Source organism: Nelusetta ayraudi, unplaced genomic scaffold (genome assembly GCF_046127955.1).
Source record: "Nelusetta ayraudi isolate G7.1 ecotype Tasmania unplaced genomic scaffold, CSIRO-AGI_Nayr_v1 ptg000028l, whole genome shotgun sequence".
Lineage (NCBI taxonomy): Eukaryota > Metazoa > Chordata > Actinopteri > Tetraodontiformes > Monacanthidae > Nelusetta > Nelusetta ayraudi.
In genome coordinates, this window is record NW_027466078.1 from 2,602,501 (window position 1) to 2,628,172 (window position 25,672).

The following is a 25,672-nucleotide window of genomic DNA, read 5'->3' on the forward strand; positions in this document are numbered from 1 at the left end:
ATTCCGCTTATCCCGAGGAAACAGCAGAAGAAGAAGAAGGAGAAAGAGGAGCAGATTCACCTGCTGGTCTCTCAATCTCCTCCCGGAGGAGCGTCGTCAGATCTTCAGCCGAGGAATTTTAACTCTCATCAGGCCTGCTGTTCCTAGTCCCAGTGTCTCTGGTCCCACTGTTCCTATGCCCAGCGTAGCTAGCCACAGTTTTCCACTGGTCCTGGTCTCAGTGTTCCTGGTCCAGAAAGTGAAGTTCATGGTGTTTCAGCATCTCAGTGTGTGTGTGTGTGTGTGTGTGTGTGTGTGAGCGAGAGAAAATGAAAGGAACCTCAGCTTGTCCTTCTTCTCTTGTGTTTCACATGTACAACGAACACGCTGACAAATGCAAAACTTGATGTGTTACCATGACAACCAAACCAAGCACACTGGCTTGAAACAGTCCAATGGACCAGCAGCTGTGTTGTCCTGAGAACTGGCTCCGCCCACAAAGTCCCTCCTCCAGGGCCTCCAAGTAACAGGGATCTCTGCAGTAACAGCAGCAGTGAATGGCGTCCGAGACGCCAAAAACATTTTAGAAATGCGACCAAGCACAAGTTCAAAACTGCTGGTTTTGAAACGTCGATGCCCCCTGGTGGTTCCTGGAGGAAGTGCATAATTTCAACAAGAGCTTCCAGGCGGTGTGAATGCACTCAGCGCCCTCCTCTTCACCTTCCTGGAGAGTGTGAGCAAACCTCCTGTTTGGACACGTCCTGGTTGTGCTCTCACCACGGTGCTGCTCACTGGAGTTGACTCCACCCTGATGGAGACGGTAGCGCCAAGATAATTTGATGGCCATGTTTATTTGTTTTTTGGTTGTGCGGTGTCTTTGATGACTGCAGGGCAGCAAGTCGGCCAAAAAAAACCTGCTCCTCCAGATGAGCTGAGTGTTTTTTTTTTGTTGTTGTTGTTGGGTCATGCTGTCGTCGTTCACGCCACACAGTCAATTGGGAGTGACTGTCACACTGTTTTATTGATGTAATGCAGTGAAATGAGACATCATTCTGGTCACGTTACACACCGACGGTACTAATTATCACTGCTTGAGGCGACAAAAGCCGCTGGAAATAGACAGGAACGTGTGAAGCCAAGTGTCTGTGAAAGTGGGGGCGAGACGTTGGTCTCACATATCTTCCCCCTTATCATGTCATTTATTACACAAGAAAATGAACACCAGTGGTCAATGCTGTAGGTTTTCATGCTTGACAAAAATTTGATTGCGATCACTGAGAAGCATTTTAATTGGTTATTTATGTCAGAAATAAAACATTTGGAGAGAAAAAAAACCCAAAAGAAACTAAATTAGTGTGGTGAAAATTATTTTTTTTTTTGGCTGTGTGGTCAGTGTGATTGTTAGGCTTAGCGATAACGTGTCTGCCGTGTTCTCCAGAGCGGACGTGGTCAGGACCAGTCAGTTCCTCTGTCAGGGACTTGGTGACCGGGCCGTCATTCTCTCTGCAGACACAGACAGCGCCCTTTATGGGCGCTATACCAAAACAGAGAGCTGGAGGCTGAGAGGGTGGAGTATGTGTGTGTGTGTGTGTGTGTGTGTGCGCGTGCGATTGCGTAGGGCGCCCCCTGGTGGCCCCTATGCATTAAAAGAAAATCACTTATGTTGTTCATTGGATTTAATCTCATGTCGGGCGCCAGGATGGCTAGAGACGCTACTCTGTGTGTGTGTGTGTGTGTGTGTGTGTGTGTGTGTGTGTGTGTGTGTGTGTGTGTGTCTCCAGCTCCTGTTCTAAGATCAGGACCTCGGCTCCGCCCTCCGCCGAGCCTCCACCTCCTTCGTCCGACCGCCCACCATGGCGTCCTGGTCCTCCCCCTCTCCCGCACCACAGGCTTCGCCGCCCCTCGGTGCTGCAGCACGGCAAAACAAACAACACACCTGTTACCTGTCACCTGTTACACTTTTGTAGCTTTTACAACAACATAAATATAAAATACCATCAACGCGATAATTTCATCACAATGTGCACATTACGTTTAAAGCAGTTGTTCTATTTTTATGGCACGCAGGAAACCTGAGGTCAAAGTTTGCGCATGCTAATGCTAATCCCAGAGGCTAAAAGTCACGTCAAAGGATGGGGTTTGGACTGTTTACCACAGTTAAATAATGATATTTTATATGAATATGTGATTTATGTAAATCACACACTGTGCTTCGTTGTTTTGTTTTGTTTTGTTTTCTGCCATTCTGCTGCTGCAACAATTGCAATTTCCCTGTGAAGGATTATTAAAGTATCCATCAATCCATCTGTGAAGCTGTTTCGGGGGTCTGCGTGGTGAGTGGCTGCGGACAGGAAACCGGCCCATCCAAGAGGCCCTGATGGGCTCTTGCACACACCTCTGGCTCGCCTAAATGAGGTGGCACTGCCTTTGTCCGGCTGCCTCTCGCCTCTCAGCGCAGCTCGGACCTTCAGCGCCACGTATCTGCAGGCTGCACACACACAAACACACACACACAGTCACACGGAAATGAACACAAACACAGCGTTTTAAAAGGACAGACTGATTGAAAAAAACAACAACGATAAATAAATTTAAAAAAATTATTGTGTTGATGAGTGTAGATCCTGGCTGTACACCAGTCCAGTGGGTTATTCAGGAAACGAAAAACTCTTTTGCAGCCACACAGGATGTTTTTTTTTTTGCTGCAATATCACGAGTGGCCACTTGGATAAGAATATGCTTCCTCCCACTTGGGGGAAAATGGCGTAAACCAGGAAGTTTACACCAGTGTTTTTCGACTTTTTTCTGAGCCACGGCACATTACTTACATTGGAAAAATCATATGGCACACCAAATATTATAAAATGACACTTTTTAGCCTAGCTAGCCTAGACAAAATAATCTCTTAATTTATTTATACTTCAATGCACACAAGGCTGATATTCAATGAGGAAAATAGGCTCACTATTTTATTTTTTTATTTTTTTAACCACTCCACAGTTTGGTCTGTGCATGGTAGGGAGTAACGATAGGCCAGCTCAATTAATTAAGGAGGTGCATTAACTGTCATGAATAAGCCGTTTGCGACTACAATGACATATTACACATTTCAGGAGTGACCTTTCATGACCATCAACAACGTTTATAAGCATATTTGGGCACATTCAAGGACGTCTTCCAGCCTCAGAGAAAGGGGGATTTCAGCTGTACCTAACCAGCTATATCTATGATTATGAAGTTAAATCCACAGCTAGCTAGCTAACTTCATCATTAGCCTTGCCAGATTCGTTGGCGTTACTTTGTGTTCCACATTGTTGAGATACGTTGTAACTCCGAGCTCAAACCAAGCAATTAAGCTTTATTTCTTCACTAAAATGCATATTTCCTGCAGATAGACTGGCAATGAGAAAAAAAACATTTGCATTATTGTCACAATGTCATCAACTTCTATGTATGCTATAATCAGAAACAATAATTAGTGTACAGATACATCCTTAGATGTACACTAATCATTGGTGACTGTGAAGGCAAGATGAATCAATGTGGAAAAATCAGATGGCACACAATTTTTGCCTAGGAAAATGAGAGTAATGATAATAATTATGCATTTTGTAGTACTGTCCTTTCAGGGAATGTTTGGAAGTGATTGTATTAGCTGCTACAGCTTAGCATAGCATAGCAGTTAGTTAACCTTTTCTCTAATGCTTCGACCAAAGACCTGCTCCCTGTACCTAGTGTCTATCATCTAATTAAAAGGGATTGAGTTCCAAGTGTTCGACCGGAAGTACGTGAGTTGGACTATATTAATGCGGAAGTACTTTAGAGCGTGCACAAACCGTGGATGTATTATAACTGCCGTTGAAAGTTTTATATATTTAAACGCAATTTGGATAATTTTCAGGGCACACCTGACATTATCCCACGGCACACTAGCGCGCTTTGGCACAGTGCTAGAAAAACACTGATTTATACCATTTCGACCCTTGGGAAAATTTAGAGTCCACAGTACAATCTGTTTGTTTGTTAGAAATTGGAAGGAAACTATAGTTTTTTTTGTTTTTTTTTTAAATTGAAGCTATATTTTATAATCTCTCCCCCTCACAGAACTTCACTGCATTTTTTTTGACATTGAAAACAATAATAATTTAAAGGGGGGGGGGGGGGAGGTGTTGAGTCACCGTGCACCTGGAGAACCTGCTGGAGCAGAAGTGTTGTTGACAGCAGCAGCGGCAGGGACTCACCGTTGACTATCAGTCACACCATGTCTCTGCGTCCACAGGTCCAAGGTGCGCTTCCTTACGTTGATGTCTTTTGAAGGCAGTGTGTGTCGGCGCTGCTCGACTGAAGCTGAACTCGCACAGCAACACCTCCTCCCTGACACACCAGGAAGAGGAACTGGTCACTACCACTTGGGATTAAATAAATAAATAAATAAATAAATAAATAAATAAATAATACAGTAAAACATACTGGTTGACTTCCTGGCCACTAGGGGGCGAGATGCGCCGCACGGTCTCTTCCGGATGGCCTGCCGCCGTTCAACCCCCCTAGAGGAAAAAGCGGAGGAGCGAGCGACTCCTCGTCAACAGACAGTCGACTTTAGGGGGCGGCGTTTTCAAAAACTATCTGACAGTTAGATGCCGTTGCTGCCTTAAAAAAAAACAAAAAAACCAATTGACCTCGCGAGCCGCTGTTAGGCTCGCAGCTTCGTGGCTTCCGCTCGGCACGCTACCTGACGCCGGTGTACACCGGCGCTGCGCCAGATAGCTAGTTAGCCAGCTAACCTTTTTTTTTTTTTTAGCTAGCTAGCTAACAGGCAGCTCGCCCAACACGGCACGGTTGGTGCGTCGACACTTCACACCCAGATCCCTACAAACCCGGCCTGGTTGGTAAGTAGAGAACGTATGGCAGAGAGGGAGTCAAATTCTGTCTGTTTTAACCGGAAGTGTAGAATAGCCTTGATGCTAGAAGAATCTATAGCGTTGCCTCAAATAGCATCAGTCGCCTTGTAACGGTTCTTGCGGTGTTCACGTTCCTTAGTCTGCGATTTGTGATATTCTTGACATTACATCTAGCGCCGTGACGTCATGTCACTCGAGGTGTGAGTGAGAGAGGTTCATGTTATTATTGTTACAGACTGGTGGTTAACAGTTAAAAACATTCACCCATAAAATAATCAAAAGACATTTTCTTATTCTGATTGCTGTAGTAGTTGTCAATGGTAGGCTGCTACCTACTACATGTGTATTTTTGCTGATATTTTGCATTTTTGTTTCACAGTGTACAATTAAAGGTTTCAAATATTCACCAAAATCAATTAAACTACATTTTGTCATTCTGATTGCTGTAGTAGTTGTCAATGTTAGGCTGCCACTTACTACAGGTGACATTTTGCTAATATTGTGGATTATAGCAAATCAGGATGCAATTAATAGTTTAAAATATTCACCAAGGATAGAATAGGATATTTCTTAAACAGAAAGACTGGGCCGCTTACCACTGGTGGTATTTTGCAGAGTGTCTGTGTTATAGTTAATAGGGCTGAATGATTATGGAAAATAATCTAATTGCGAATTTTTTTTCCCACAAACAAACAAAAACCTATATGTATTATAATAAACATATCAGATTTATTAGACACAAATTGTTCTTTTTTATATAGGCTAGGCTAATGTTAAGATAAAAGCAAAATGAAGCATGAATTAATATGAAAGAGCCTTTATTTATCTACTGGTGTTTTTGTTTTGTTTTTTGCAAGACCTCTTAATAGGGCTTAGAATGATTTTGTTTAAGTCCACACAAAGCACAAAACAGCGACAGCTTCATTCAACCGATGTCAACACGCTAGCAGCGTTAAAATCGCTATAAGGTGCGAACGTACGAGGCAGCGGTTCACTGCCAACGAACACAACTCCGACTGTTGTGGTCCTTGCTGCTTCGGTTGTCGTTCGGCGTTTTTTTTTTTTTTTTTTTTTTTTTTTTTTTTTTTTTTTTAAATCTTTCCCGACACTGTTTTGCTAAACTACGGCAACCAGGAAGAACTTTTCCTTGCATGTTGCTTCGCGCCGCTCGCAAGTCACGTGACCGGAACTCGCGTCAATCAAATCGCAGTCTTTGCGGTTAGACGCTCTTGTTTTGTCCTATCGCGATATTATCGCAAATGCGATTTATCGTTTAGCCCTAGTACCCGTTCCAAAGTTCGATGCATTTTTAATCTTTGTATAGAAGTCCCCATGATTAATTGTTTTTAATTCTTTGATTTGATTGTTTCTTTAGAAGAGAAACAAGGTCCTCAATGCACTGGCAGTTGATTTAGAGATAAGAAGTCTTTCTCATAACTGCATTCTTTATTGTCACCATTTAAATACAACAAATGTATTCAAGTATACAAATTACGATGTGATGTCGATCTTTTGAACTTTCTACAACAACTAATTGACAATCAGAATTGAATTGAATTACATGAATAACAGGACAAATGGAATACATTGGATCGAGGTTCTGCCAGTGATCCTTTGGTCTATTGATGCAGTGCATTGGTCAAAATCAGCCCCGTTTCTTTGATATGTATTGCATGCTGGCTACTATTTCCTGTAAAGCTCTATCTCATCAGCAATGAAGTCCCTAAACTTGGTGTTGCATCCTCTGGTCTTCTGATGCTGTAGTTTGGTAAATATCACCTCATTGCCTGGGCCTAAAAATATTACCAGTAGTAAGTAACAGACATTGGCACCAGCAATCAGAATGAGAAAGTGTCTTTTTATTATTCATTTTTGGTGAATATTTGAAACCTTTTAATTGCACACAGTTTAACTATAATGCAGAATATCTGAGAGAGAGAAAAAAACCCCGCTGTCACAGCTCTAAACCCTTCCCCCACCCTGCAACCTGAGCGGCCGTGAGGTGCAGACAACCACTCATAACAACAGCAACAACAGCAACCACCTCGAGCAATGGACTTACTGCTACTAATAATTAGCCTGCAGTCTTCCCATTTACTTGCACTATAAACCGCAAACAATAGTGAACAATAGCACACAGTGCTCGTGGATCGATCGTGGATTGTGTGCAAAGTGAAAATAAACACAGCGAAAGCGAATTGCAAACATCCTGTCTAACTTTTTTATTGATTTTGTTTTGGGGTCAGCAGACTGGGATGTCGAGGCAGGAAACCTAAATGACAAAAATGTTAGCAAACTTTTACTGGCACGACTCCCAGTCAACGTTAACGTGTCCCTTCTAAGGCATCGTGTTCGAAAGTACCTCAAAGCAGAAGTGCAACTCTGTCGTTTATCCACACCGAATGTTATTAGCGAGCTGCTGCTTGTTTAACCGCCACACCAGGCCGGCCATAGGTACTACATCGTTTTCAATCATTTCCAGCATATTTGTGCCACTGGGAATTTTTTTTCTGAATACGTCTTCGTGTAAACTCGTTTTTCCTTGTGCGGCCTCAAGAATAAAATCTGTATTCGTGTAAACGGCCCCTTACAAGAAGAGATTAGATTATAAAGTTAGTGAGGTTCAAGTTTAACATGGAGAAGCCACATGTTCCTCAGACGTCCGATTTGGTCAACAGGTTGGAGCCTGCAAGCCGTGAGGGCCGGCAGGTGTCGATAGGAGGTCCGCCTGCACCGAGGAGGGAGGGCCAGGAGGGTTGACAGGGACTGGGGCAGGCAGTCATGGCTGGCTTCCTGGATAACTTCCGCTGGCCAGAGTGCGAGTGCATCGACTGGGGGGAGCGGAGGAACGCCGTGGCCTCCGTGGTGGCTGGAGTGCTGGTCAGTCCCCCCCACGTCTTCTGCCTGAGAAAACAAAAACTTCACACATCATTCCAGTGTTTTTACAACTGGGCTGTGATCTCCCTCCTCTGACCTTCTGACCTTTGCCGGCCGTCTGTGCGCTGCAGTTCTTCTCGGGCTGGTGGATCATGATCGACGCGGCCGTGTCCTACCCAACCCAGGAAGAGATGAACCACGCCTTCCACACCTGCGGCGTCTTCTCCACGCTGGCCTTCTTCATGTGAGTGAGTTGGTTAGTTGGCTCGTTTATATTGAAGGTGTAAGCAGAAATGACCAAAAGCAACAAAATAAGACAAAAGAAGGAACATTATATTAATTAAAAAGAAATGCCTAAATTACAAAAATCATCAAAAATAAAAAGGACAGGAAATATTTCTAGAGTAAGAGAAAGTCAAAAAACATGGACAGTTGGATTATTTTACAAGTTCTAAAGTTATATAATAGTAATATTGCCATATAAATAAGTGTTTTATTGCAATTTTATGGAAGCTTGCATATTAAAAAAAAAAAAAAAAAAAAAAAAGTGTTGGGGAAGAATTTTTTGAGACTTATTGAATCCCCAACTGACTCTTAACTTTGAATTATTCAGCATCACCTTCACATGTAAGGCCTAAATAGGAATTAAATAAGGTTTCAGCACAAAAAATGTTGACAATGTGGCAAGGCTTGACTGGGAACCTCGGGTTAGGAGCTGTTGTTGCTGTGGTGTGTGTTATTGATTCCTCTGCCTGCTGCTGCTGCTGCAGGATCAATGCCGTGTCCAATGGCCAGGTGAGAGGAGACACCTACGGAGAAGGCTGCCTTGGCAGGACAGGTGAGTTCCTTTCGCGCCGCAAGCAGGGCGACACTGTCTCCCCGTGCCGGTTGCCAAGCACCCATTTACTCCAATGCAGTTGCTAGGCTAACTAGCTAGAGCAGAGGCCAAAAACGGTTTCTGAGTTACTTCCTCATCACGCCGCTTCATAGAGAGAATGTAGCAGTGGTGTTACTTCCCATCATGCCCCTGCACACATTGTGTTCTGTCTGTGGTAACACTGCCTGCCACACATCCAGGTGGAGAAGAATTTAGTGTCATGTTTTCACTGGCTTACTGTGAAATACAAACACACACACATATACGTATATACACATAGTTATATACGTATATACCTATGTGTATATACAAATATACACATAGGTATATATATGTATATATGTATGTGTATATGTGCGTTAATTATCGAATTAACGGGATAATGGCCTGACCCTAGTTTACACACATGCACACGTGTTCTGAAATAGAATAGAAATAGAATGAAATAGAGTACTTTATTATTCCCAACTAAAGCTTCCAGTCGATTAACCATAAAAAAAGACAAGCAAACAGAAACTCCTGATCTCTTACCTCTATCCCCCACTCCCCAGGAGCTCGTCTCTGGCTCTTCATCGGCTTCATGGTGATGTTCGGCTCGCTCATCGCCTCCATCTGGATCCTGTTTGGTGCCTACGTGGTGCCGAGTGAGTAGCCACGCTCCCCTCTTCACCCTCTAAACCCCCCTCCCCCTCCCAATATTGGTGTTGAAGCAAGTGGTTTGTTTTTTTCTCCTCTGTATCCAGAGAAGGAGGTGGGTCCCGGCCTGGCCGTCTTCTTCCAGAACACCTTCATCTTCTTCAGGTGAGAGCCTTGGCCTGTCCGTGCGCACCGTCCACACTCCATTACAGCCCACCTGTGCACTGACTCCTCCCCCTCCCGCCGTCTGATGATCTCCGCAGCACTCTGACCTACAAGTTTGGCCGAACCGAGGACCTGTGGGGCTAGCAGTTCCTGTGTCCAGGAGAACTTCAACAAAAGGGAACCTGTGTTTTAGGATTCTTTAAAATGCAACTTGGGAGCAAGGTGGGATTGAGGAGGAGTTTTCTATCCCTGTCGTTCTTCCTCCACAACGGTATCTGCCACCGTAGCCAATCAGAAAGGGAAACAATAGTTTGTGTGTGTCCGGTGATTCATAGATGGTTTTTGGAAGTCAGAGCGCCACCCTGCTGCCCTCCTGAGGACCAACATGTCCTTCCTCCAATCCCTTTTTATCGTCAATATTAAGTGTTTTGTTTTTTTAATGTCACTGTGGACCATTCAAGTATTTAAAACGAGTAGAAAATAATTTATGTCGCACTGCTGCTGTAATACTGCTGTGAAGTGTTTTACACTCCTTGAAAATGTTAGGAAAAAAAACAATAAAAAAAGAATGGACATCTGTTTTGTCGTCATGGCAACGTGATTGTGGTCAATTCCAATCGAGTTCGAAGAGTTTCACCTGTGTGACACTGTGGGGCAGTAACCAAAACGACTTGTACGACCCGATTGGATAGAATGAAGCGGATTGGTCATGAAACTCGACCCTTGGCGGTGGAATCAGTCGTTCCGTAAGCTCACTGAAATGAAACAATCCCGGGGGAGTAACGCTCAGACTTGCCCTCCGAGTGTGACTCACTCCTCAAACATCCTTCGTGGGACCTGGTTGATCTGGTCACATGACTAAGTTTTGATTTCAACAGCGTAGACTGGATGCATGTTCAACCGCTGTGTGAAGCGAAAGACGGCAGCGCCTTTCATTTTTGAAACGGCGGCAGAAAAAGAACGCATCCATTCCTGCCAAAAAGGTTTGTGGGTTTTTTGCAAAAGCTTTTTTTTTTTTTTTTTTTTTTTTTGAAAAAAATAACATTTTTAAGTTTTAACAAAAAGAAATAAATTTAGCAAAGTCAGACAGTTTTTTTTATTTTTTCTTACCGAGCGTGGATGCAGGAAAGCAGGACAGCTGCTGCGAGCCGGCGTTAAACAAAGCACAGAAGTTACAGAAACAAATTAGTTGGTTCTAAGTTGACGGCTGTCAGAGACGCTTGGTGTGACTTAGTGTCTCATTTTTCCAAAGAAAACAAAAAAACTTAGTGACTGTTTTGGACCGGAAGTGGGATATAAACATCTGCCGACAGACGATATTAAAAAAATATATTAATGTCCTATTAATGTTTCTACACATAATGCTTCTGCCACCAAATCACAAAAGATTGTAGCAAAGAAAAAAAGTCTTATTGATTGATTGATTAAATGACCGATTAGCTGCAACAAAATGCTAGCTAGCACCACACAGGCTCCAGTGTCTAGCTTTGGGTTCAGCCTTTTTCAGGGGGAGGGGAAGGGGAGCGGCGCTCAGGCTGAGGGGGTGATGGAAGAAATTACGTCAAAGTGCTCATCCTCACTGCGGTGGCTGGATTCGAAGGTAGAGTGGCCCGCTGGAAACGGCTTCAAGGTGACCTAACAACAGACAAGTGGGAACGAGTGGGTCGGCAACTTTCACTTCCTGTTTAACGATCTCAGACTGTGGCTGTGTCTCAATTCAGGGTCTGCATCCTTCGAAGGAAGTGTCCTCCGTCTGAAGGAAGCATCCTCCCAAGGACCCGGCCCAGAAGGACGAACCCAAACCCCGCCTCCCCGGTGACCACACGGGACGGTCTCGCCTTCGGTGTATTTCCTGGTTGCGTCACCGCCGTTCCCTCCTGCTGGCCAACCCCGGAAGTGACCTTTTTATAGCATCAAGCTAACCATTGGTTCGCCATCTAACGATGGCATTGGATGATCAAATAAGTAAAAACCCTACGTTGAAAACTGGATACTTTATGTGAAATTTCAATACTTCAATTTATATGAAGTGTCTTTACCAGTACATGCCGCTAATTTCAGCTGACTTCCCAGGATCCCAGGATGCTTTGCAGCAGCACGCAAAGCATCATGGGATACCGAAGGATGCGAAGGATAGTAGCGGTGCATCCTTGGAATCGGCTAAAACGAGTGCGTATTTCGAGCGTCCTTCGGACTTTTGGGAATTGGGACAAGCCTTCGCGCAGTGCTATGACGCAACTTCCTTTCAAATACAGGCTTGGAAGGATGCAGACCCTGAATTGAGACACAGCCTGTGTGTGTTTTAAGCTAACCCTGTGTTGGCTTAGCATTAAAGTGAAAGGAGCCTCCCTTAGCTTTGATAGGAAGAAAGGTGATGGGAGCAGCTATTAAGCGACAATAAAACTCGCAGTGTGTGTGTGTGTGTGTGCGTCTGTCTTTATACTTACATGGGCCGGTATGTGGTATCTGTTGAGGCTCAGCCAGCGTTTGATCATCCCGTAGTGGAAAATGAGGACATAGACGGTGGCAACAATCAAGGCGACCGCGGGCACGAGGATGAGCACCACGGTCAGGACCACACTGGTCTCTGGACACACACACACACACACACACACACACACACACACACACACACACACACACACACAGAGAAAGAGTTTTAGCATCACTACCAAGCTGCTTCATCACTGCAAGCTGCTAGCATCAAAGCTCACTTAGCTTTAGTGATGTGCTAGTAGAAGGGTGGAGTCTCTCGGAAGACCTCAGCCTATCTCTTAATTTAGTTATTCATGATTATCTTCATGTATTTACCCCTTTTCCCTCTTTATATGTATTATTCACTTTGTTAATGATAGAATGATGATTGCAATATCTGCTTCAAACACAATATTGCATTTTGTTGCCAGTTGCTCTCAGGTCAAGACAAAGAGGGTAAAAATAATTAATTAATTAATTAAATAAATAAATAAATCCACAAACTACGTGTACATCTTGCTGCGTCGCCCCCTCTTGGTGGGGAGGTCTGGCTCACCTGCGTGGGGGACCAGCAGGCAGCGGGTGCAGCTGGGTGGTCCGTAGTCTTTCGTGTAGAGCGTGAAGCCCACCTGGACGCAGTAGCGCTGCCCGCTATCCAGCCCAGGGAGGGTCAGCGTGGACTGCGTGTCCCATGGGCCCTGCAGGGGGCGGCAGACGTCAGCGCAACGTTGCAGACAACAACAACAGCAACAGCAGCAGTAAGAGGTGATCTACAGTCCAGACTTTTATGTCGAAACTGTTGGATGGTGAAAGTGCAGGGTGGGCAGGGGCGTTCTCACCTTCATCTGCTCCCCGTCCGGGCCGTGGTAGACCCTGAACCCGGCACTGTCGGCGTACTCGGTGACCAGCGGGTTGTTGCGGTTCAGGTGGACAATCAGAGTGCCGGGATTAGCACTGAGGATGACGCTCGGACTGCACGAGTCTCCTGGAGTGTGGGGGGGAGGGGCAAAGAGCAAGAAGCCATCATGTGACCACACAATGGCAAACCAAGAAACCAGCCGGGTGAAGAAGTCTTCTGAACATGAATTATCAATGAAGTTACTAAAACTGAAGACTTAGATTAGTCACAATTATCTTCTTTATTTTTCTGTGCCTATTTTGGACTTCTGTTTAACCCAACTTGCTGAAATCTTCACACCTGTGCTATGCTGTTGTACTCCTGACAGCGTACCTGTTTTGAACAAATATATTGAAATGATGAAACGTAAAACATTCATCTGTGGATGTGAAAAACGCAATTTCAAGATTATATGCAATGTTTATTTTCTTGCAACTTAAACACTGAACGAATAAGCGCCAAATCACACAGTTGATAAGCGAAAGTGTTAAAATTCAGAATAAATGCGAGTGTGCAAGCATCTTCCATGAATAAAGACGTACGAAAAAACACACTTTTTTTCGTACGTCTTTACTTTTAGCGCTATTTATTTTTTTATTCTCTCGCTGTTTATGCACACTGGCCCGTTTTTGTTTTTTTTGTTTTTTTGTATTGTTTTATTTAATGCAACTGTTGCATTGTTGGATGTGTGTGGCTGCAGCATGTGCGATGGGTCCGAACAAATTTCCAAAAAGTTCATCATGAATCTTGACTTGTCGTAGACTGATGACTAATGAACAAATAATGTCATTTTAAAAAGTATTTCACCATGTTGGCTGCAGGTCTCGACAGGCTCGGACTGTTTTCCGGCCCTCTCCGCCGTCACGCGCAGCCGCGCACAGCCCTCCGAGTCCTCGGCGATGGCGGCACTGACGTTGCACCGGGTGGACGTCGTCCTCACGCAGGTCGGCACGTCGCGCCACTTGGCGTCCGTGTCCTCGAAGCTGCGTAGCCAGCCGCGCGCGCACGGAACAGGAGAGAAAGAGCGGTCAGAGTCACATGACCCAGGCCCGGGTAGCAGAGGAGCGCGGTGGGAAACAATACCGTCCGAGACGCAAAAACGCTCCGCAACAGGAGCCGCCTTACCCGTTGACTTGGACGGTGAAGGTCACGCCCGTCTGGGAGGCTACCGGGGTCCACGCCAGCAGCCCCCCGGCCACCGTGAGGTTAGTGGGCGGAGCCGGGGGGTCATTGGCCAGCGCTGAGGCAGAACAGGACAGGTCAGAGAGGTCAGGAGGTCATCAACACTGATCCTGAAGACTTAGACCAGCTCCTTTACTGAAGTCAAAGTAACAAAGTCCACATTCCGAAATATATACAAAATGATTCATTCTAATTGGTTTGCCAAAAATGAAACAAAATTGTTGGTTCATAATTTTTCAAAAGGTAAAAATCTGGACTGAACTGTCCAGAGGTCTTGTGGAGCATGTGGATCATTTCGAACAGCTTTTCTTCTCTCAATACTGTAGTTTTACTTTTTCCTTTTCCAACTGCAGCACAACCAAACTGTAATCAGAACAGTGAGCCATCATTGGATGATGACACTGTTGATAACAATAACCAATGTTATTTTCTACATTGCTGCGCCCCCCCGCCCGGACAGAAAACGTTCTGAACAGTGGCCCCCAAAACAAGCGAAATCACTTCCTGTTGTAACATCTGCTGTAGCTACGACAACTACAGGTGCGAGTAAACCAAAGTAGCCAGTTAACATAATAGCGAGTTGAACCGAAACACCGGTCTCTAAAATACCTTTATTTCGATTCAACCACAACACTGTAGCAACAACAACAGCAACAACAACTCTCACAAAAAAGTAACATGCCGAGACATAACTATACTTTTAACGGTTGGATTGCAGTAAAAGTACCACCAGTGTAATCATGGTGATTGACCCTCGCTGACTAGACAGCTTCCTGGTCTCTCTTGCGAAAGCCAGTTAGGCTAAGTAGTGCTAGCCGTCGGTATTATTCACCCTGGAAAACGAAGAAGAAGAAGAGGCCAAACAGCACCGACAGACGCTTCATCTCGCCGAGGGTAGATTCGTCCCCATCTCAGCTGAAATCCGCCGGCCGATCGACTAGGACGCGGCCCGAGTCCGACATCGAAATGTGGGGAAAGCAGTTTACAACATCCGAGAAATTGGGTTAAGGAACTTCCGCTTGTGTCCTTCTTCTTCTTCTTCTTCTTCTTCTTCAGACAAGTTGGTGCATTACCGCCACCAACTGATTAGGAGTATGGATCGTTCTGACTCCATGAAATTAATTTAACTAAGATTTAAAATAAATAAATAAATAAATAAATAAATAAATAAATAACAAATAAATGAATAAATAAATAACACACAAATGAAATTAACAACAACAACAATAATAATAAAAACAAAAATAACTATAATAGATAAATCACTAAATAAACAAACAAGCTTCTATATTCTTCTAAACAACCCTGTTTCTTTTACAAATCCCAAGAAAATTTTAACACCCTCACCTCGTGCTTCTCCCCTCAGTACATTAATTACATTGAACCTTTCCTTTTGTCTATTGACTTTTTGTATCATCTGTCTCCTTTGTGTGTTCTACTTCTTCCATTTGACTAGAACATGTTCTACTGTTTCCTCCTCACCACAGTAATCACAACCCCCTGTGTTGTGCTTCCCTATTTTGTGCAATGTGCTATTTAACCCTGTATGCCCAAAGCTCATTGGTGAGAATATGACCTCCTCCCTCCTCTTTCTTCCTGTCCTCCTTGCCTCTCCAACTTCCTTCTGGATTCTCTAATACCACCTCCGCTTCTTTTCTTTCTCCCATTGTTTCTGCCATCTCTCCTTTAGTTTCCCTTTTATTATCTTCTTGGCTTCTTTCTGCATTTCTATTAAAACATCGGGACTACTCTCAAAATGATTGTTTATTTATTTATTTATTTATTTAGACTTACAAGTGCTGAACTTGAATCAGAACATATAAGTGCCCTCCCTACTCTTGTGTCTTCCACCCACTGTAGTGCTCACACTAACGCCACCATTTCCCCTGTGTACACTGAAACTTTTGCCTCAATCCTTTTCCCCACCCTGACATCAAACTCGGGTACAAAAAAACCTACTCCCGTTTTTCTGTCTGAACTCTTTGATGCATCTGTGTATATCTGTATGTAACCGTAATACCTGTCAATATACGCTTGTACTGTCTGTGCTGTCTGTGCTGTAAGAATAAAATGCTTGCCTTTCTTTTGATCTAATATTGATAGATCCACAGTAAACTCTGGAAATAAAAAAACATGGCTGTGTTAGTGGTATGGGCATTGTTGGGCTGATCTGTAGCTCATCTCTCTGCTGTTGTTTTGCTTTTTCTGTCACTGTCCATCCAAAGCTCTTTGTTCTCCTCCTCTCCTTCTCCCAGCATGCTTTTAAAGTAACTTGCGCTGGATGATCCTGACTATGACCCTGTAAATTAAAACCCAGTCATTTATTGTCAGTTGTTCCCTCCTTATTTCCAGCGGCTGTTGTCCCGTTTCTAGCAGTGACGCTGCTACAGGAGTTGATTTAAATGCACCCGTACATCATCTTAAACACTGATATTGTACTTGATCTAGTTTTTCAAGTGTTGAGCTCCTCAACCATAAACTATCGCCCCATCATCCAGAAGAGATCTGACTAATCCTATATACATGGATTTTAGGGTTTTTCTATTTGCTCCCCATTCTCATTACATCCATCAGCTTTTTACATTTGTCAATCATTTTGAATGTGCGCTGCCCATGTGAGTCTTTCATCAAACCGTATCCCCAGTAGTTTAAAGTGCTTAACCTTCTCCAAATCCTGATGATATCATTTTAATTTAATCTCCTTCCCAATTCTTTTCCTTGTAAAAATCATTGCTTTTGTTTTATCAACTGAAAATCTAAATCCCCAACTATTGGCCCATTTCTCTACTTTTAAAATAGCTTCTTGCCTTTTTTTTTTTTTTGTACAATAAACCCCACATTTCGTCCCCTCTTCCAGATTGCCCCATCATCTGCAAACAAAGAACAGCCCATCCCCTGTTCCACTTCTGAAAATACTTCATGAATCATTACTGAGAATAATAACAGACTCACAATCCTCCCTTCTGGCGTTCCATTCTCCAGCCTTACACTTTCTGAGTACTCATTTCCTGCTCTAACCTGTATCTTTCTATCTTTTTTTATTCATTGCTCCATCTTCCCTCTTACCCCCATTTTAAAAAGTTTAATTAGCAGCCCTTCTTTCCATAACAAATAATTTGCTTTTTCAATATGAAAAAAAAAAACTACTATCACACTTTCTTTATTAAGCTGTGCTTTTCTTATTTCATGCTCTAAGCACAGCATCCATAGTATTACGGCCCTTCCTAAAACCACTGATATTTTACTATATACCCTTTACTCTCCAAAAAATACCTTCATCTTTTATCATTTTCTCCATTACTTTGCAAATATTTGATGTTGAGGAAATGGGCCTATAATTGATTGGCTGTGAAGAATCTTTCCCTGGCTTACTTATTGGAAGCACCACTGCCTCTTTCCAGTTGTTTGCTAATCTCCCTTCCTCCCAGACTTTGTTCTACAACTCCAGCAATACCTCTGTTGATGTTTGACTAAGGTGATTTATCATTATATAACATATTTGATCCTTACCTGAAGCTGATGGCTTTGTCCTCTTTAAAGCTCCATTCAATTCAATTCTGCTTTAGTCAATGGTGTATTAATGAACTCCTCTGTTTCCCCTTCACAGTGCAACAAAGCTTCATTCTCCCTTATTGTCCTTTTCCCTTCTTCACTGATATTTTCTCAACTATGAATTCTTCTAAATATTGCAGCTTTTTCCTTCTCCCTTGCCGCTGCTTTGTGAGCCTCTTTTAAAACAGGCCATCTAAACTCCTTTTTAAGCCCATTCATTCTTTGAATCATTGCCCATATTCTTGATCTTTCTGTTTCCCTCCCTACTGAGTTACAAAACCTTGGCCAATACTCTTTCTTTGCACACTTTATGATTCTTCCTACCCTGGCTTGTGATCTTTGATATTCAATAAGACTCTGATCATTATGATTCTGTTTGAAGACTTTCAATGCCTTATTTCTGCTTTGAATTGCCTCATCACACTCTGTTGTCCACCATGGAACAGCCTTCTTTCTTTGCCCAACTCCCTTTAACTTAATAGCTTTCTTCGCAGCTTTTAAAATAGCTGCACAAATATATTCTTTTAACCTATCAATATCAACACTTTTATTGATTTTTCCAATTTCTTTATGACTAATGTCCCTAAATTTCTCCCACTCAGCACTACTAAATGACCTCGCCTGTGCTCCCCCTGTATCTTGGTGTTGTAGATTCAATGCCACTTCTATCATTATTGAATAATGGTCACTTCCTATAGAGGTTTCCTTTATCACGTCCCAAGAACATATCGCTGCCAGTGAATGTGATGCTAGCGTGAGGTCTAACGCTGATTCTGTCCCTGTTCTAACATTAACTCTTGTCCCTGTTTCGTCATTAAGACACAGCAGATTTTTAGTCTCCATTAATTCTTCTACCACCGCTCCATTACTATCATTCTTACTGTCCCATAAGGTGCTATGTGCATTAAAATTCCCACAACATACAGTGGCTTGCAAAAGTATTCATACCCTTTGAATTTTTCCACATTTTGTCACGTTACGACCACAAACATGAATCTATTTTATTGGATTTTTTTTGTGAAATACCAACACAATGTGACATACAATTGTGAAGTTGAAACAAAATTATACATGATTTAATTTTTTTTTAACAAATAAAAAACTGAAAAGTGTGGTGTGCAAAAGTATTCAGCCCCCTTTTCTCTGAGTGCATCCAATTGCCTTCAGAAGTTGCCTGATGAATGCTGAATGATCGAATGTTGACCTCATGACTAAATAGAATCTACCTGTGTGTAATTCAATCTCAGGACAAATACAGCTGTTCTGTGATGGCCTCAGTGGTTTGTTAAGAAAATATTGGGGAGCAAACAGCATCATGACGTCCAAGGAACACACCAGACAGGTCAGGGATAAAGTTGTGGAGAAATTTAAAGCAGGCTTATGCTATAAAAAGATTGCTCAAGCTTTGAACATCTCACGGAGCACTGTTCAGTCCATCATCCGGAAATGGAAAGAGTATGGCACAACTGAAAACCTACCAAGAGACGGTTGTCCACCTAAACTTACAGGCCGAACAAGGAGAGCACTGATCAGAGATGCAGCCAAGAGGCCCATGGTGATTCTTGACGAACTGCAGAGATCCACAGCTCAAGTCGGGGAATCTGTCCATAGGACAACTATTAGTTGTGCACTGCACAAATCTGACCTTTATGGAAGAGTGGCAAGAAGAAAGCCATTGCTAAAAGAAAACCATAAGAAGTCCCGTTTTCAGTTTGCCAGAAGCCATGTGAGGGACACAGCAAACATGTGGAAGAAGGTGCTCTGGTCAGATGACACCAAAATTGAACTTTTTGGCCTAAATGCAAAACGCTATGTGTGGCGGGAAACTAACACTGCACATCACTCTGAATACACCATCCCCACTGTCAAACATGGTGGTGGCAGCATCATGCTCTGGGGGTGCTTCTCCTCAGCAGGGACAGGGAAGATGGTCAGAGTTGATGGGAGGATGGATGGAGCCAAATACAGGGCAATATTGGGAGAAAACCTGTTGGAGTCTGCAAAAGACTTGAGACTGGGGCGGAGATTCACCTTCCAGCAGGACAACGACTCTAAACATAAAGCCAGGGCTACAATGGAATGGTTTAAAACAAAACATATTCATGTGTTAGAATGGCCCAGTCAAAGGCCAGAACTAAGTTTAAATCGAGAATCTGTGGCAAGATCTGAAAACTGCCGTTCACAAACACCCTCCATCTAAACTGACTGAGCTTGAGCTGTTTTGCAAAAAAGAATGGGCAAAAATTTCAGTCTCTAGATCCATAAAGCTGGTAGAGACGTACGCCGAAAGACTTGCAGCTGTAATTGCAGCAAAAGGTGGTTCCACAAAGTGTTGACTCAAGGGGGCTGAATACTTTTGCACATCACACTTTTCAGTTTTTTATTTGTAAAAAAAAAAATTTAAATCATGTATAATTTTCTTTCCACTTCACAATTGTATGTCAGTTTGTGTTGGTCTTTCACATAAAATTCCAATAAAATATATTCATGTTTGTGGTCGTAACGTGACAGAATGTGGAAAAATTCAAAGGGTATGAATACTTTTGCAAGCCACTGTATCACTTTCCCCTCTAGATAATCTGCCAGTTCACCCAAGGCTTCTGACGACCTTCTGTTACCTGGATTATAAAAATTAACTATTTTGATATTTGCCTTTTTTGCCCAAATTTCAATGACTATATATTCCATTTCCCTTCCTTTCCCCAACACACTGTATTGTGTATCTTGTTTGATAAACATTACACACCCACCACCATTCCCTTCTCCTCTATCTCTAAGGACACTATCATAACCTTTAATGGTCAAATCCAATACTGCTTTCAGCCATGTTTCTTGAATGCAGCAGATGTCTGCTTCTTTCTTAAAGTCTCTAATCAAAGCTTCTAGCTCTTGACCATTTGCTATTAGACTTCTAGAGTTGCATTGTAATAGAATCAGTCTGTCTTTTCATTTGCTGCCCCTGCTTTCTTGTCACCCTCCAGTTTTCTACTGATATCTTCCCAGGATGCCTCCCTCATTCCCAAATACTTTTCAGCCCCCTTTACAATTATTCTCATCTTCTCTGTTTTGTGTTTGACTTGATCGGTACAGTTTATTATGTAGGCCATCAACAAAACCAGTTTTCCAACCTCTAACGCCTCGTCCCCTTCTTGTCTTACATTCTGTTTAACCTTAATAATTTCCTCTCTTCCTCTTTGCTCATTTACTCTCTTCACTGCCTCTGCATAGCTTAAGTTGCTAGCTGTTTTTATTTGAGTTACTTTTATTGCCTTCTGTCTAGCTTCGCAACCACCATATGTCACCCTGTGTTGTCCCCCACAATTGCGACATTTATCTTGCACTCCCTCTTCACATTCTTCAAACCTATGATTTCCTCCACATTTGGGACATCTCCGTTTTCCTTTGCAAAACTGCAGCTATGTGTCCATATCTTTGGCATTTATAGCATCTAAGTGGTGGTGGAATATACACTGTGTGCAGTGCACAATTATTAGGCAAGTGACTATTCTGACCATATCATCATTTTATCCTTACTTTCCAACTCCAAGCTGTATAAACTTGAATGCTAAGAGGATATAATGCATATCAGATGATGTGTATTTGTGTAACGAGGGAGGGTGTGGCCTAAGGAGATCAACGTGTCTGGTAAGGATCCAAGTGCAACACAAGGAGGTTAGGGAAAGAGAGTTTATTTGCGACGGTTAGCAACAGCAGGCTAACAGCAGTTGTTCCGCTAGCAGACCACGGACGGTGAAGGCAGGCCGCCGGGTGGCGACCTGGATCTGGAACTGGTGTCGGAACCTCGCGGCGTGGAACAGACCTGGACAGACAAACAATCAGAGGAGAGTCGCGCTGGCGGCTAGAGCCGGAGAGCGGCAGCCAAGCAGCCTGGTGGCTCGCTGCTAGACCTCTGCGCCTGTAGCCCAGGAGGCGTTGGCACAAGCTTGTGGTCAGGGACGGAAGGCAGGTCGGATGTCCGGGGCTGAGATCGAGGGTTAGTTTCCAAGGCTTTCCAGGTCGGCAGTAACAGGGCAGGAGAAGCAGGCTCGTGGTCGGACACAGAAGCGAGGTCGGGTTACCAGGACAGGAACGCAGGACGCAGGTCAGGGGCAGAAAACAGGTCGAGATCGGGCAGGCAGGCAGAACAGGAAACGTTGAAAGGTCACAACAAAGTTAGCAGAGTGAGTGTGGAACCAGGGCTTATATGCCACAGTAATGGCAGAGAGAATGCAGGTGTGTCTAATCAGGTGGAGACGTGCCTCAGCTGCGTGCCAGCCAAGGGCACACTGAAACCAGCAGGCATGACTGACAGGCGTGTGTGACAGAACCCCCCACGCCCCCCACAGGGAAGTCCCCTGACGTCCCACAAGGAGGCAGGTGGACGGGCAGGAAACTGCTCAGAACTCCTGGGATCCTGAGGAGTGTCTGTCAGCCTGCTCCGACATCTCCTCCTCCCGACTTGTCCCCGGAGGCTTACAAGTCCTCCTAGCCCTGCCCATCGTGGGTTGATCCAGGTTTTTCTATGAAAATCCTTGATCATCTGGGGATCCACAATAAAACGAGACAGTACCCATGACCTGTCCTCTGGGCCATAACCCTCCCAATCCACCATGTACTGCATCCCTCTACCCCTTTTCCTGGATTTGAGGAGACGTCGTACTGCATACACTGGACCTCCCTCGACAAGCACTGGCGAAGGTGGGGGCGGACGAGGCGGGGCATTCTGTCCTTCCTGGTAAGTAGGTGCCGGGGTCAGAGGTCGTGTAACGGTCCACGGGGTGCAGCAGCGTCGTCCGAGCCTGTGCCTACATCGCCTAGCATAGGCCAAAGCAGAGGGACATGTGACTTCGGCACTGAGTGCCGGCAACAGAGGAGGCTGATAGCCATACAAACGTTGGAAAGGGGATAATCCTGTGGCAGAGCTGACCAAAGAATTGTGCGCATATTCGATCCATACCAGGATGTAGGATTCTGGGACACCATGCACCTGAGGGCCACTTCCATCTCCTGGTTCTTTCGGCCTGCCCATTAGACCGTGGATGGAAACCAGAGGACAGGCTGGAGGTGGCCTCCACCGCCTTGCAGAACTCCTTCCAAACATGTGGATGCGAACTGTGGCCCTCTGTCCGAAACGACATCCTCCGGCAGACCGTGTAGGCGGAAGACATGCCCGACCACCAACTCCGCCGTTTCCTTGGCTGAGGGGAGCTTCTGTAATGGAACAAAGTGAGCCATCTTGCTAAAATGGTCGACGATAGTAAGAATAATCATGTTACCGTCAGAAGCGGGTAGTCCCGTAACAAAATCCATGGCTATGTGTGACCAGGGGCGGCGTGGGACAGGTAACGGTTGTAGCAGACCTACTGGGGCTTTGTTAGAATGGTAGGGCATGCTCTCACAAACTCCCTGATGTCCCCTTCCATGGAAGGCCACCAAAAACGTTGCCCGAGTAGCCCCCCGGTTCTCCGGACACCAGGGTGGCAGGCCAACCGAGAGGAGTGTCCCCACTCCAGGACCTCTGACCTCAGAGGATCGGGGACAAACAGTCTATTATCCGGGCAGGCGCTTGGACCAGGTTGACCTTCAAAGGCCGCCCAGACTCTCCTCGATGTCCCAGGTCAGGGAGGCCACCAAACAAGCCGTCAGGAGAATGGTCTCCAGCTTGTCCGCCGACTCCTCCCCCCTGGTGAACTGATGGGAAAGAGCGTCGGGCTTGCCATTCCTAGTGCCGGGGCGATACAACAGAACAAAATTAACGAGTAAAAAACAACGCCCACCAAGACTGGCAGGGATTCGGCCGTTTGACGGAGCTAAGGTACTCCAGATTCTTGTGTTCCGTTCAGACCAAAAACGGCTGCTTAGCTCCCTCCAGCCAGTGCCGCCATTCCTCCAACGCCAACTTCACGGCTAGTAGCTCTCTGTTGCCGATGTCGTAGTTCTGCTCCGCAGGTGTGAGTCGACGGGAGAAATAGGCACAAGGATGTAGCTTCTGGTCTTTGGCTGCAGTCTGAGACAAAACTGCCCCTACCCCAGTGTCAGAGGCATCCACTTCCACCACAAACTGGCGTTCAGGGTCCGGGAGCTGGAGGACGGGTGCTGAAGAAAACTTGGTCTTTAGCAGGCAAAAGGTCTCCTCCGCCTCAGGGGACCATTCAAAAACCCTCCTCACGCTGGTCAATCTGGTGAGAGGAGCCGCCAGCGTGCTGTAGTTTCTGATGAACTTTCTATAAAAATTGGCAAACCCCAGGAAGCGTTGCAGCTGCTTCCTGTTCTCCGGGACTGACCAGTCCATCACAGCTGTTACCTTGGCCGGGTCCATCTGGATGCTGTCCCGGGCGATGATGTAGCCCAAAAAGGACATTGACTCGGCGTGGAACTCACATTTCTCCGCCTTGACAAACAATGAGTTCTCCAGAAGACGTTTATGCCACAGTAATGGCAGAGAGAATGCACGTGTGTCTAATCAGGTGCAGACGTGCCTCAGCTGCGTGCCAGCCGAGCGCACACTGAAACCAGGAGGCATGACTGACAATATCAAGGTGTGCATAATTATTAGGCAGATTCTTCTCCTCAGGAAAAATGGGACAGAAAAGAGATTTAACTGACTCTGAAAAGTCAATTAAAAAAAAAAAAAAAAGTCTTTCAGAGGGATGCAGCACACTTGAAATATCTAAGATATTGGGGCATGATCACAGGACCATCAAACGTTTTGTTGCAAATAGTCAACAGGGTTGCAAGAAACGTGTAGAGAAGAAAAGACACAAATTAACCGCAAAAAATTGAGAAGAATCAAACTTGAAGCCACCAGGAACCTATTATCCTCCAGTTCTGCAATATTTCACAACTGCAACCTACCTGGAGTGTCAAGAAGTACAAGGTATTTAGTTCTCAGAGACATGGCCGAGGTAAGAAAGGCTGAAACCTGACCACCTCTGAACAAGACACACAAGTTGAAACCTCAAGAATGGGCCAAGAAATATCTGAAGACAGATTCTTCAAAGGTTTTGTGGACTGATGAGATGAGAGTGACTCTTGATGGACCAGATGGATCGGCCCGTGGTTGGATCAGTAATGGCTACAGAGCTCTACTTCGACTCAGATGCCAACAAGGTGGGAGTGGGGTACTGGTATGGGCAGGTATTGTTAAAGATGAGCTAGTTGGACCTTTTTGGGTTGGAAATGGACTCAAAATCAACTCTCAGACCTACTGCCAATTTTTAGAAGACACTTTCTTCAAACAGTGGTACAGGAAAAAAGGCAAGACAACGCTCCATCACATGCATCAAAGTATTCCACTGTGTGGCTGGCCAGTAAAGGCCTTAAAGATGAAAAACTATTGACATGGCCCCCCTCTTCACCTGACTTAAACCCTGTTGAGAACTTTTGGGCCTTTCTTAAGCAGGAAATTTACAGTAAAGGAAAACAGTACACCTCTCTGAACAGTGCTTCGGCGGCTGTGGTTGCGGCTGCACAAAAAGTTGAGTCTGACCAGATCAAGAAACTGACTGACTCTGCGAATGGAAGGCTTGTGAGTGTTATTGAAAAGAAGGGTGGCTATACTGGTGACTGAGTTTTTTTTTTTTAATTTATGTTTTTTATTTTTATTTTTAAATTTCTGAAATGTTTATTTGTTAATTTTGAGTTTGTTTATTATTCTCACTTTAACAGGTAAAAAATAAACAAGTGAGATGGCAAAAACCTTTTTTTTTTCTTTTACTTGCTTAATTGTGCACACTAATAGTTGCAGAATAATGGTGTACGTAAAGATATTCTCATAAGAAAGAAAGCCAAAACTTTACTTTTACTACTTAAGTGTTCAGGTTCGATGGTTTGTGTAACGTGTCAGGTAAGGACCCAAGTGCAACACCAGAGGGGTAAGGAAGGAGGATTTATCTGCGACGTTAGCAACAGTAAGTTAAAGCTTGTGGTCAGGGACGGTGAAGGCAGGTCAGTTCTCCGGGACGGCGGCAGAGCAGGCTGGTCGGATGTCCGGGGCGGAGATCAAGGGTTCGTGTCCAAGGCTTTCCAGGTCGGCAGTAACAGGGCAGGAGAAGCAGGCTCGTGGTCGGAAACAGAAGTGAGGTTGGGTTACCAGGACAGGAACGCAGGGCGCAAGTCAGGGGCAGAAAA

At 44.5% G+C, this 25,672-nt stretch overlaps 2 protein-coding genes and 2 long non-coding RNA genes across 4 annotated transcripts in view; 1 reads left to right on the forward strand and 3 right to left on the reverse strand.

Moving 5' to 3' along the window:
* Positions 1 to 25,672, reverse strand: part of LOC142891207 (uncharacterized) — a 132,376-nt gene that overhangs the window by 46,515 nt on the left and 60,189 nt on the right. The window lies entirely within an intron of this gene.
* LOC142891096 (uncharacterized) lies at positions 982 to 4,356 on the reverse strand. Its single transcript, XR_012927173.1, has 3 exons — positions 4,221 to 4,356; positions 2,375 to 2,467; positions 982 to 1,887 (listed from the first exon to the last, which is right to left on the reverse strand). It is a non-coding gene; the product is annotated as an uncharacterized LOC142891096 (long non-coding RNA).
* On the forward strand, positions 4,520 to 10,004 carry LOC142891197 (transmembrane protein 50B). Its single transcript, XM_076030662.1, has 7 exons — positions 4,520 to 4,868; positions 7,559 to 7,760; positions 7,889 to 8,001; positions 8,528 to 8,595; positions 9,186 to 9,278; positions 9,378 to 9,435; positions 9,534 to 10,004. Exons 2-7 carry the CDS (start codon positions 7,662 to 7,664, stop codon positions 9,577 to 9,579), a joined length of 477 nt encoding a protein of 158 aa, XP_075886777.1. The 5' UTR covers positions 4,520 to 4,868; positions 7,559 to 7,661; the 3' UTR covers positions 9,580 to 10,004.
* On the reverse strand, positions 10,518 to 15,028 carry ifngr2 (interferon gamma receptor 2). The gene is made up of 7 exons (XM_076030657.1): positions 14,823 to 15,028; positions 13,934 to 14,048; positions 13,616 to 13,791; positions 12,750 to 12,895; positions 12,467 to 12,608; positions 11,883 to 12,022; positions 10,518 to 11,070 (listed from the first exon to the last, which is right to left on the reverse strand). Exons 1-7 carry the CDS (start codon positions 14,872 to 14,874, stop codon positions 10,966 to 10,968), a joined length of 876 nt encoding a protein of 291 aa, XP_075886772.1. The 5' UTR covers positions 14,875 to 15,028; the 3' UTR covers positions 10,518 to 10,965.

Coding starts and splice junctions, on each gene's coding strand:
- LOC142891197 (XM_076030662.1), top strand. CDS start 7,662: ATGGCTGGCTTCCTGGATAACTTCCGCTGGCCAGAGTGCGAGTGCATC. Junction 8,596..9,185: donor AGGCTGCCTTGGCAGGACAG/GTGAGTTCCTTT, acceptor CCCACTCCCCAG/GAGCTCGTCTCTGGCTCTTC. Junction 9,436..9,533: donor AACACCTTCATCTTCTTCAG/GTGAGAGCCTTG, acceptor TGATCTCCGCAG/CACTCTGACCTACAAGTTTG.
- ifngr2 (XM_076030657.1), bottom strand. CDS start 14,874: ATGAAGCGTCTGTCGGTGCTGTTTGGCCTCTTCTTCTTCTTCGTTTTC. Junction 13,792..13,933: donor TTCACCGTCCAAGTCAACGG/GTAAGGCGGCTC, acceptor CTGGCTACGCAG/CTTCGAGGACACGGACGCCA. Junction 12,023..12,466: donor CCTGCTGGTCCCCCACGCAG/GTGAGCCAGACC, acceptor GTGTGTGTCCAG/AGACCAGTGTGGTCCTGACC.